Raw genomic sequence first — 13,163 nt, 5'->3', positions numbered from 1 at the left:
CACTGTTTTTTTCTAAAGAAATATAATTTCATAAAAAAAATATTTAGTTAGAAAAAGCAGTGTTTATATACAGTTCTGCATATATGACATCTATTATTATTATGTTTTCTTTTTTTTTTTTTTTTATTGTTGCCCCGTGGTGTCTAGTTAACTAATTCATCCCACTTTCTAAATAAAATCAAATAAATATTTTATGTGATTTTTTGTGTATATTCATACACAGATTTTTCATTAATCTTGTAATAAGGATGCTCTGGCACATATGAATGTGATGTCACTAGTCATTTAGTTAAATACTGTAGTTCCCCCACATTTATTTTTTTGTCTGAGGAGGATCTGTGTTGTGTTGAGACATCACTAATTAAAGATTAAGGAAGCTCTTATTCCACTGTTTGGTTAGTTCTCTATTGTATACTCACTGATTTCTCTGAATATCCAGCACCTACCACATTGAGGTTTTGTACAGGTGGATGCACACCTGACTATTCTAACCACATGTCTGATTAAACATTTAAATGATCTTTAAGGCTCACCTTGGGTTGCTATAAATTTGAATAACCCTTTTTTAAAAATTGTTATATGCCAGAAGAGTCAAACTGGCAGGGTACATTTTGTGCATTTCATTATTATAAACATATTGTAGGTAATTAAATTGCAGAAATGTAACCAAAATTTTGCATTTGTCACACATTGACAATACACGTTGAGTTGTGAGATTTTAGACACTGCAGACAGGACCTGCGTGCTTCCAACATGCAATACAAGGATATTTACTATTGCTAAGTGAATGCTATTTCATGGTGAGATATTGTTTCGATTGGAGATATATTCTACAGGTCATACAGAGGATGCAGAGTTTGCAGTGGCACTGATTTAGTTACACCTAAAAGAAATGACAGTAGCTCTGTCCTTCCTATATGCCAGTAAAACCACAACATTTTAGGTTAGGATTGACTGTATATATATATATATATATATATATATATATATATATATATATATATATATATATTTATATACAGACTATGGGTTAGCTGGGTTAATTATCTGACTGAAGAGCAGGTGGTTGGTTAGCCCCAAAATGGCTACTTTGTTTAACCTATTTGCTATGCCACCAATCAAAATAATACATAAGTGGAAAGCACACCTCACGCATTTGCATTAACCACATGAGCTGAGTTACCTGAAACTATGTAGCGTCAAACTCAGCGGCAACCTCCGGGGCTGTAAAATGAGGCCAATGCGGAAGTGCCAAAAACTGCAGTTCATTGAATGGCCACTTGAGGCTGGCTCCAAAAGCGAGTCAATCCCTCAATCCCCATAGACCCCCATGTTAAAATGCCCAACTTTACAACAGAAATAAACATGTTTACAGCCTGGTACAAAAAACGGTTTAGCTCTCTATAACTAATTTCCCCTTTCATGACAACTGTACGGGGGGTGATTTTTTTTATATAACTCACCCGTTTAAATTTTATAAACCTTAAAGTTATGCATAATGAAGGACATGGCTGCTTTGAGTGACAGGTCCGCCAGCCGCTAGGTGGCTTGTTTCAGCCATTCCGCCCGCCTGTTTGCCCATTTTTGATTGGCTGGGAGTTAGGCAGCATCACGCACTGCCAATATGGCGACGGCCGGAGCGGCTCACATTGAGCTTCAAAAGCTCTTCAGAAACCAACAGATGACGTCCAGGTAAGTACGTCCACATTTTTATACAGTCTAGGTGTCAAACATATGTAAAAGTGTGTAAGCGTAATGGCTGACACAAAAAAAAACTACGCCAGGAACGGTCAGGGGCGTCGTTTGCGTTTAGCTAACGCTACGGCTAAAGCTAATAACCTCCACACATACAAACATGCTAACATCAAATTTGACGACAGAAAGTAGAATAACGGCTTATAAATGTCATGTTGTTGGTCTGATGTGGTGCAGTTTAGACAAAAAGATTGGTTCTTCGTGCTTTTTTGCGGGCATATTCTCCATTAAAAGTTAAAAGTAATGTTTGTAATTGTGTAGCCGCACTTACTTCTATCTATCTATCTCCCGCACTGGCACGACGGTGTTACCTGGAAACAGCCAGTCAGTGGTGCTGACAGCGTAATATACATCTCATGTGGGGGTTTCATGTGTTTTATCCAGCAGAAGCCACGACTCACTGAATCGTCTGCCCGACATTTTCAACGAAAGAACCTGTCCCGCTCTTCTTCCAAGTAAGTCTACCTGCAGCCCGAGTATCTACATGACACACCCAGTTTACTACACGTTTCACTTGGTTAGGTTTAGCCATGAGCAGTGAGACGGTGAGGGTTAGTGGTGGAAGTTCAGATCCTTTACCTAAGTAAAACTACCAACACAGCATTGTAAAAATAGTTAATTAGTAAAAGTCCTGCATGAAAAATCCTACTAAAGTACATAAGTATTATCAGCTTGATGTAGTTAAATTATTGCAGTAAAAGAAGTGGTTTGGTCCAACTGACTGATATGTTATTATATATGACATCATTATATTAATAATACTGAAGCATCAGTGTGTAAGTAGCGTGCCACTGTTGTAGCATCTATTTAGTCCAGTGGTTCCCAACCAAGGGGTCGGGCTCCTCCAAAGGGTCTCCAGATAAATCTGAGGGGTCGTGAGATGATTAATGAGAGATAAAGAAGAAAAAACAAAGTTCTGATACACAAATCTGTTTCCAGTTTTTGGGATGGGCTGTTGTATAGTGAAGTTGAGGTCTCGTCTTAAGTCTGCATGACTACAATTAGACCCTTCTGGCTGATGACAAGGATGACATTTTTTTATATTAAATATATTAAATTAAATATATTTTTAAATTTTAAAATGTTAGAATGTGTTTATGGTAGTATGGTGACTTTATGATTGAGTAGCCAACATCCAGACACTGATTTAGAGTTTGTATTTCCATATAAGCTAATATTTATTAAAGATATATATGCCTTTGCACTAGTGTCTTGTTTTACAGTTTACATTGTCATTGCACTACTGTCCTGTCTTGTAGTCTATATTGTTTTTGCACCACAGTCTTCGTCTTTTGCTTTACTATGCACAGATTTGTTCAGTTTATGCTCTTATGTTTTATGTTGTGTATTTTATGTCTTGCACTCTCTACCTGTTTAACTGTTGCAGCATAGGCTCCTGGGAAACCATATTTCATCCCAAATGTATACTTGTATGTGGATAAAGATAGTATTTTACTATAGTGTTCCTAAGACATAACCTTTTTCAGTGGTATTTGTATAGTACTGCATCATATTTTGTTTTCTGCTCATAATTGTCACTTGTATTAATAATCATAATAATATTTTAAATAATCATAGTAGTAATAGTAGCTGTATATTGTCCAGTGAAATAATTCATGGGACTGACTGAGTGGGACTGATTATTATTATGATTCTGAAGATATAACTGATCTAAATTAATCACAGCATACATGTTATAAACTCTCCTTTTGGCAACTGTATTGTTATAAATAAAATTTAAACATCATGGAGTAAGCATGATGTATGTGCAAAAAGCATTTTAATAAAAAACAATCTATGATGGAGACAACATTAATCTGGCCATCAAATCATGGAACACATGTTCTACTAAGCTCCACAAAGGTTGTGTACAGATGTTTGGCATGCAATGTGAATGTTAAAAAGAAGGGAAGCATAATATACAGTATTCATCCTGCAATGCAATCACCTACAGTGCATTGTCTGTGTTGTATGCTCTGACAAAGGTTGCATGATTTCAAAGCTTAAACCTGCTTTTACTTGTTTTGGCCACTTGGGGGCAGCAGAAACAAGCTGTAAAAACAACAGTGGCTTATCATCTTGACATATCTATTACTTTATAAAGTTGATATGGGGAACCTGTTAGCAAACAGTTGCTTATTTACACATCCAGCAAATAGCATTCATTTGAAGATGGCCACCTGATGCATGTGAGTGTAATATTCACCCTCCTTTGAGTTCTGTTTTGGTCTCCACCAACTCCTGAGACAAATATCTGGCTCTTTAGCTGCTAGATGCTTGAATATGTTGTATTCTGCAGTTTGGTTTATCAGAGTTTTTCAATGAAATATCTAACTTTCCTTGATATTGTACAGTACAACAATGAGGTATCTGAGCATTATCTAATGTTACATTCATGTTCTGTTTGTCTTGCTTGTGTTTCATACTTGTATCAATTAGATTGCATCATAAAACATAATCATTTTTGTTTTTTGCATGCATAGTATGTCTGTATATATGCATCTTTTCAACTACAAATCTATTGTATGTCTGTACTGTAGAGTCACACACCAAGATTGTGGCCACCACTTAAATTATTTGAACACCCCCTCCCTTTCATAGCTTTCATTTTCTGAAGTGTGCTGTAGTATTCCACAATTAACAAAAATCATGTTATTTCTTAATATTTAACTATCTCACCTGCAAGCTATTAAAACAAATATTCTAGAGAACAAAATAAGCACAAAGAAAACATCAAAATTTAGTTCTTCTGCTCATGGCTGATAGGTTTGCCATTTCTGATTTAATCAATTAAAAATAAATCAATTCTGATAACAGAATAAAATTAGTTTAGGTACCAAAAAAAGGGAAACAAGTGAAATTTGCTGGTTGACTTAAAGGTTGTGTTTTTGGTCGACTGTCTCACTGGTCAATTGTCCAGTTGGTCTATTCCCTTCTAGGCACAATTCACTCCCTGCTGAAGCAGTTATTGTGTTTCACCTTTGTAAGACGTTGTTAGACTGTGTTGATACCGCAGAACAAATGGCCAGTATTGTGGAGATATGGAGCGGTGAGCTGTTATTTTATAAGAGACTCACTTAATCCCATAGTAATCCCTGTATTAGATCACACTCTGATGGTGAAACAAGCGCCGGAGAGGAAGAACCGTAGGCAGGCAGAGAGCAGCCTGACAGCAAGCTGACACACACACACACACACACACACACACACACACACACAAAGGATGGACATACATACAGGCGCCTACTCACATAAAAGCCTACTGCATACACACAATCAAATATACGCACATGAACAGCGATGCACACATGCAGATATAAATGCCTGCTCTTATCCACATACACACACACACTGCAACAGCAGCAGCAGTGTGTCACATGACCACAGTAAGACCCCCCCTGAGATGAGTTTGTGAGTGAAGGAGAGCGCCAGAGAGAGAGAATAGCTTCTCCACAGATGGAAACTAGGACACCAAACCCCTGTGTGTGTTTGTTTTGCGTCCTGCTGCATCTGCGTGTGTGTCTGCGTGTCCATCTGTGTGTGAGTGTACTTGTGTCTGTCGAGGAGCAGGAGTCTGTATCTGCATGTGTGCATCATTACTCATGTGTATACAGTGCGTTTGTGTGCTTGTGTGTGTGTGATACAGTGTAAAAATGAATAATCCAGCGGTGAAATCTTGGGAGTTTGCATAGCTGGATGTTTGTTTCCTGGAGAGAGAAGGCCATTTGTGTAACCACAGACTGTACACTATGTGAAACGGGTGAACAATTCCCAATGCATACTCTTCAGTGGTGAGTATGTTCACAATATCAGATCAGTTTTCTCCTTTTCTCTCAAGATAAATTAGTGGTTTATATCCATATAAGTCAAGGTTGCTTTGGATTTGTGTTAAGTGCACACCGGAAGAAAAAACATAAGTCTTCACTGTCACTGCTACTGATAAAAACTGATTTTGACTGAAAGCTGATCTCATTTTGGGGAAAAAATGAACACAAGGAGACACTGCTGGTGAGAGGGGAAGAGGAAAAACTCAATCAGTCTAATGCATTTAGAAAAATGTGTCTGTGGCTCAAAGGTACAACAAATCTCTTTGTCACTTTGGCAAATAACCAACATGGATCTAAATTACTAAATCGTGAAAAGTTAGCTGGAAAAAAATCAAGAGAAAATTATCAAATGTAGGCTACAATCAGTACAGGAAGCATTAGCTCGTGGATTATACTATGTTTTAGTTCGTTAGCTAGTTAATCAGTCAATTAGTTAAATGTGACTACAAAACAAATATCAAAAATCCAAGGTATGCTAATATATTTAAAACTCAAAGAAAATACCAGTGTATCTCCTGGATTACGATGGCTGTTATGGACACTTTCCTACTGTCATCATGTCTTCATGCAAACCGCTGTTGCATTAGCTTCTTCCACTCAATGCTAACCCTACAGTTTCTTTCATGTATTTTTCTAAAAAGATGATTTTTTTTCCTGGGGTTTACTATCCATATTCTTGGAAAAATGAAATTGTACTACAGCGCTAACAATTCTAATTAATTGACAATTAATCTGTCAGCATACAAAGAAGCACATAACACATTGTAACTGTTGGTTTCTCCCTTATCCATGATATCCATCCACACTCTCTTTTAATGTCATCTTTTCAACTTATTAGCCTTTTAGCTTATTTCTGCCGTCTAAAGATACCTACATTATTCATCTCTCCCCTTCCTGCTACTGTTCTACTACTGCAGCCACTTGACTAGCTTCTTCTGTCTAACTGGTGACGTTTCACCTAGGAATGTCTTGGGCTTGTCAGAAACTGTCATCAAAGGTCATCAAACGCAGCTAAAAACAGAAATATTACAGCACCCCTTCATTCACAAATGTGTTTTGCTTTTTGTTTCTTGTATGTGCAGAGTTTGACAATAGAAGGTTGTTTTCACATTCATCTGCTAAAAGGGGAAAGTTTCTCTGTGTTCACTGAAAATCTGATTTAACATGACAAAACCTGGAAGTTCTGTATTCACTTCGGCTCTGTATACAGAATATAGAACAATTTACTGCATATAAACACTGTATGGAATTACTGTATACATTGTGCATTTTGACTATTATATATCTGAGGAGATCTGACTGAGTACTGTGCACTCTACTTTCACACTGGAATCTATCCAGTGCAACCACAGTCTTCTACTGTAGGTCAATGAGCAGCTCCACTGGAGCAGCTGGCAGTTAAGTGTCTCGCTCAAGGGCACATCGACAGCAGTTGGTGAGGGAGATCTAAGTGTTAACTCCTTCATCTTTCCAATCTGCATTTACCCTGCCAGTTTAGGAATTCGACATTGTGACTTTTTCAGTTACCACTGTAACTGTAACTACTACTGTACCAGAAACTGAAATGGTTTGTGAAATTCAGAATCCAAGAGTATTCATGCTAAATAATATGGAACAATCATACTAGGAGGAATAGTAAAGATGCAAAATGAAATCGAGCCTTAACTTAGTAAACACAGCCACAAGACATGTTTTTTTTTATTTTCCACAGTAAGAAGTATCAACTCACATATGTGTCATATGTCACTGACCATCTGATGAACAGTGGCCTTGCAGAGGGTCCAGAGAGGGTCAGCTGCCTCTTCAGGGTACATCCCAGCACCTTGTTATCAAGCTCATTATCAGCATCTATGTAAGGCCAATAAACAACCACTACCACAGCCCCTCGGGAGGAAGGAGGGGCATCTGTTAGTCACATCCATCTTAGGAGAGCCAGTAAGAAATCATTCAGTCCTGTAACTCTGTCTCATTTCTTTTTACTCTAGGTAGGAGCACCAGCCTTAACTTAAATAACAAGTTCAACATTTTGAACTTGTTACTATTTTTTTTTTTTTTACCAAAAGTGAGATGGGACTCTCATGTCTCTGCACAAATATGGTGCTGGATGTGATTAGCCTAGCTTAGCACAAGGACTGGAGGCCCATGTAACTCCCCCTAAAAAAACATGTTGTCATTTGGCTGGATTATACAGACAATACTTGTTAGTAAAGGATCAATTCATTGTTGTTTTTGGTATTTTCAAAGTTCTGACAATAAGAAAAATAGGACTCATCCTTTAAGTATGGAGCCTGGATGTGGTTAGGCTGTCTTAGCAAAGACTCAAGGCACTGGGAAAGGGTTAACTTGGCCCTGTTGCATAGTCATTGCACTGTTGTCTGCAAAAGAAACAGTTCTAGCACATACATAACTCCTCCTAAAACCACAAATGGCCAGTTTTACATTTCTGTTTAGTTAGTAAGCATTAGAGGTGCTGGTAGGCATATTTTTGAACTACAGAAAAAGCCAGACTGGATGTTTCCCACTGCCTCCAATCTTAAAGCTAAGCTAGGCTACCTCTGTCCTGACTCCAGCTCCGTACTTAAACGTACAGACATGACAGTCATATCTTCTTGTCTAACTCCTCAGAAAGAAAATAAATAATTATATTTTCCAACATGCTGAGATACTTCTTTAAAGGAAAGCCAATGTCAAACAAAAAGATCCTTTTTGTTCTCTCAATTAGAGCTACAACTAACAATTATTTTCATTATCAATTAATCTGTGTATAAAATATCAGAAAATGGTGAAAACATTGATCATTGTTTCCCAAAGCCCAAAGTGACATCCTCAAATGTCTTGTTTTGTCCCAACCAACAGTCCACAATCCAAAGATATGTAGTTTACTGTCATTTAAGACTAAAGAAACCAGAAAATATTCATTTGTATTATTATATTCATCTGAGAGACTGGAGACCCTTTTCTCTTAAAAATGACTAAAAAGGACTAATCAATTATCAAAATAGTTCCACTCTCAATTACACACTACTATTACACACTTAATTATAGTTCATGAAAATTCAAGATCAAGCATTCAAAGTCTCCAGAAAACATCAATCAGATCTGACACCTTTAAACAGAGTTCGAAAGTATGAACTGTCATGTTTTTGTTGTCATTGTGAAAGCAGCGCATGTCACTGTCTGTTTCCATCTCTCCAGCCAGCAGCTCGACAGCCAGTGTGCACTAAACTTGACATATTGTCATGTAACACTGCCAGGCACCATTACACTTCCTGCTATCGCCTCGGATCGAGCAAAAACACACCGAACGCCTGCTGCCTAACAGGTGAGACAAATCCCACATATCCCCAAGGGAGGGGAGGGGAGTGGGAGGAGGGGCGGGACCAGGAAGTAGCATCAGCCAATGACAGCTTGACGTATGGCACCGGCAGCATGCGAGGCGGCAGCCGTAAACGAGGGCGTCTATAAATCCTGCGCTAAGGATGAAAGACTGCCACAAAGGAGATTAGTGTCCACAGCAGCTAATGAGGTACTATATCAGCACAGCCCGGCACCCGCAGAAAAACACACTCACACAGACATACATATACAGTACACACACACATACACGCACACAGAGGAAGCTCATACACAAATAAGTGCATTTGCAGGCACCTATGTGCATTGTATTTGTACAGTAACACGCAGAACAATATTCTTACAAGCAAGCACAATGCATGATGGGCACACACTCTCTCTCACAAACACACATACAGTACACACACACACACACACACACGGGCCATATCTACAGTTAAGTGAGTTGATCAATATTGAAATTCACTTTGGCTCCCTCAGACAGTACACAAGGGCCAGGTCAGGGCCTTGTTCCAGAGGACAGATGTAACATATATTTCCCTGACACAAACACACACACACGTGCATCATCAGCGGGTCAATGGGAGGACGAGTTTACCTCCAGCTCCTTTCTCTCTCTCTTTCACACACAAATACTACCCTTTCTCTGAATGAAGACAAAGATAATGGAGAGTGTGTGTGAGCTTAGGCAGGTATTTACACACTGTTCCCATCGTAGGAATGTGTGAATATGTTACTGTGTTTTGGAATCCCCCAGACCCAACCATCAGCACGTTTTACACACCCACATGCTCACACACACACACACTCTTTCCTTGATGTTAGAACTGAAGTGTAGAAGACTGAAGGAAGTCATGACACTGCACTTCCCTTTTTCACCACTAAATGTCTCCAGTTAGCAAACATAGCACCTGGTAACGTTAGGGTCAGCTCCAGGGGTGTGTGTGTGTGTGTGTGTGTGTGTGTGTGTGTGTGTGTGTGTGTGTGTGTGTGTGTGTGTGTGTGTGTGTGTTTGTGAGTGAGAGAGAAAGAGAGGAAAGTGTGTGTGTGTGTTTGATATCCACAAGTATCCAGTTTTTAAGTCTTAAGTTTTATTTAAGTTTCTGACTGACTAAAACTGAGATGAATAATGAGTTGACTGTTGACTGAAGACATTCATGTAATATATAGTATTTTAGAAGATGTAAAAGGGTCGCCATGTATTCATACATCTGAAGTGAACCTCCTCAACCCATGCCGGAGCAACTTACATCCAGTCTTAGAAAATGCATTTTGTTCAGACAAGGATTGTTCAAACTGACACAAGTTTAATTTAAAGGGGCATTCCATCAGTTTTACACATCAAGACTAGTTGGCAGTACTGCTCAGCCTGTGAATACAGTTACAATGACTTCTGTATCTCTGGAGAAGCTTTGTCAAGTCTGGGAAAATAATCCAGATGATGATGTCGTCAAGATTAAAATATCACAACTTGCGCTTGAAGACTTCAAATTTATAGTTTCATTATGGCAAGTGTAGGGCTCAGTGTTTTTGGAGCTTGATCCACACTAGGAACTAAAAGTCAGTTGATTTTGAATATTTTTAAGTTGTCTCTTGTGAGGCCTTCAACATAATGGAAGTGTAATTCTTAATTCTGTTAAATAATAATAGTGTTGTCAAAGTTTCCAAAGATACCAAATACTGGGCCAGTCAGGCTAAACTATGTGTATACAATAGTGCACAAGACATATTATAGACATCTAGAATGTCTGTTTAAGCCTTGGTGCAGCCATAAAACAACATGAGATCATGAATTTGAATATTTCACTCAAAGCACAGTAGGTGTTTTATAGCTTTAATGAAGACTGGCTGGAACAAGCAGGAAAAGTGTAGAAAAAAACTTTTTTTTTAAACTTTAAAACTCAGGCTTTAAAAGTTTAAATCATCATTTAAAGGTAAAGTCAGTGATTCTAATTCTAATACACTTTTTGGCAAATTCAGCAAATATCTCCTCATGGTCCACTAGATGTCTATTCTGTGTGTGCACAGCCCTGGCTCTGTAAATGGGCATGAAAACACAGTGGCTCGGAGCGAGCCACAAAACTCTACTCCAGCCAATCAGCAACATGCTCATGCACAGGACGGGGGGAAGTCATCAGAACAGCTGTCTGTGTGAGGACATGACAGTCTCCCCTCTCCATCACCTGTTGAATGGTGGGAGAGAGAGGCTGTGTTTTTTCTCATGGAAGAGATACATGGACAGAGACACTGAACGCAGGTCCAGTGAGAAGTGGGAAGGCTGCAGAGAGGCGGAGAGTGTGGATGGACTGTTGTGCTCACATGAGATGAAATTGTCTTTCTGCTCATGATGTGTGTGAGAGGAACAGAAGTGACTCTATAGCTAATGCATCACTCTGGATTCCACCATATTTCTCTTTTGGTCATTGCCATGGCAATGTGTATCCATGAATTTGGTAGGCAGAGCTTCTGAAGGAGCATGAAGGGTTTTATTTGTTCAGGTGTTAAGTTCAAATACCAAAAATTGTTCTCCAGAACAACTGACTAACTTTAAATCACCCACGTTGAAAGACAAATAACACATTATTTTGCTGTCTAGAAACTTTCTGTTATTAGAACTACATTAGTAACTACTTATTTTTTAACCTTTTCTACCTTTCCGAACCTTGGATAGAACTTCATTATGCTGGTGAAACATATAAACACGAACAGCAACACTGAACACTCTGTGGAAAATGTCCACACTGTCTCCATCTTACGCAAACAAGGTAAATTTGTTTTTATGTGTGTATGTGTACAGGAGCATGTAAATGTGTCTTCCTTGTTTGTGTGTGTAACAGCCATAGGCAGTATGGTGGATAGTGTGCTTGTATGCGCAGAGAAACACCATACAGTGAGAGTGTGTGTGTGTGTGTAATCCTGCTTTCATAAGAGCGTGTACAGCAACAACCAGGAGAGAGATGGCCCCCTTAAGACCAGTCAATGAGAGACGGACGTGGAGACGGACGCAGCTAGCGAGACTGGCGATCAATAGTAATCATGAGGCGCTGTGGCGTTAACAGCAGATGACACATCGCTCAGGCTTTTCTACTGTGCTGCACCCTGACACAAAGCAGCACAAAGGCATAATTCCTTGGAGGTTTAGATCAATAGATATACATTTGCGCAAGTATCAGGCGCACAGTAAGATTATTTTTAAGGTATTTTTGCCTTTATTTGATAGCTGATTCCTGTCAAATTTCAAGACTAACTTTGTCAGTCACAGTGGCTAGCAAAAGGAGTTACAAGCTGGTAGTTTCTACACTCAAATTCTGCTTTAGAGGCCTGAGAGAATCCTGGGACCATCACTGAATTTGATAAGTAAGCAATGTAGCAGTAGTAATGCTGCACAATTAAGTGGGACTCTGTTGAGGCATGACACAGAGTTGCCTCTGAGCTCACAAGCAAAACTATTACGTGAACATCATGGCAAGATAAATGAACATGTTGAGTCTCCTATAGCAAATTCCTAAATGTAATAAGAAGCTATAAACACTCACAGGCTCAGGGAGTAAGACTACTGTGATGCTAGCAGTAGTGGTAGTAGGCATAAGACAGTCCTGAGCAGAGGTAGGTCAATAATCTTACTATACAGACTGCTTCATTGACTGACAGTAGGTTGTGATTGTATACACGACTTAAAAGAAATAGTTCAATATTTTGGGAAATAAGTTTATTGGAAATTTTGTCTGAGTGAAATGAGAGGATCGTTATCACTCTCCTGTCTCTGTGTTAAGTACAGAACTGGAGTCAGGACATATCAGCCTAGCTTAGCATAAAGACTGGAAGCAGGAGAAAACAGCTAGTCTGGCTCTCTCCAAAGTTCAAAAATACACCTACCAACAACTTCATAGCTCACAAATACACTATGTCTTGTTTGTTTAATACAAATAATAACAGAAACGTAAAAATTACTATTTACAGTTTTTCCATCCACGTACACGTACTCTGTGCAGGTTGTCAGACATGGTCATGAGCACAGGTTCTGGTGTAAATCTCTGTACAGGCACAGTCTTACCAAACCTGTCAACCTCACTGACAACAAGACTCAAGGAAGCTGCGCACAGTCACTACACCAGCTGTTGTTTGGCAAGAAATAGTCCCAGCACATAACAAAATGTTGGTTGTGGAATCAAATCAAATCAAATGGTAATCTGTGTAACTGTGATGCAAGGTGTCAGCCATAGAGAT

The 13,163-nt window shown here is 38.9% G+C and overlaps 2 protein-coding genes across 35 annotated transcripts in view; one reads left to right on the top strand and one right to left on the bottom strand.

Annotated features, from left to right (window-relative positions):
• LOC121911669 (regulating synaptic membrane exocytosis protein 1-like) overlaps positions 1–13,163 on the bottom strand; it is a 101,313-nt gene that overhangs the window by 54,492 nt on the left and 33,658 nt on the right. The window contains exon 1 of one of the 21 annotated variants that reach the window (XM_042433396.1): positions 2,067–2,128. The exons of 16 other annotated variants lie outside the window; for them this stretch is intronic. In XM_042433396.1, coding sequence (XP_042289330.1) covers positions 2,067–2,126 — 60 coding nt within the window. In that variant the 5' untranslated portion in view covers positions 2,127–2,128. Of the gene's footprint in view, positions 1–1,183; positions 1,252–2,026; positions 2,129–13,163 lie in introns of those variants that run through there. 4 more of the 21 variants (XM_042433399.1, XM_042433403.1, XM_042433401.1 and 1 more) reach the window with 4 other exon arrangements.
• Positions 1,648–13,163, top strand: part of asrgl1 (asparaginase and isoaspartyl peptidase 1) — a 69,701-nt gene continuing 58,185 nt past the window's right edge. For 7 of the 14 annotated variants that reach the window (XR_006099934.1, XR_006099933.1, XR_006099926.1 and 4 more), the window contains exons 1-3: positions 1,648–1,692; positions 2,140–2,210; positions 8,778–8,904. The gene's annotated coding sequence lies outside the window, so the exon portion shown is untranslated. Of the gene's footprint in view, positions 1,693–2,139; positions 2,211–8,777; positions 8,905–9,010; positions 9,109–13,163 lie in introns of all 14 variants that reach the window. The other 7 variants (XR_006099932.1, XR_006099927.1, XR_006099931.1 and 4 more) reach the window with 3 other exon arrangements.

This window comes from Thunnus maccoyii, chromosome 14, assembly GCF_910596095.1.
Source record: "Thunnus maccoyii chromosome 14, fThuMac1.1, whole genome shotgun sequence".
Classification (NCBI taxonomy): Eukaryota; Metazoa; Chordata; class Actinopteri; order Scombriformes; family Scombridae; genus Thunnus; species Thunnus maccoyii.
Note: the sequence above shows the minus strand (reverse complement) of the source record. Positions and strands in the feature narration are given on the sequence as shown.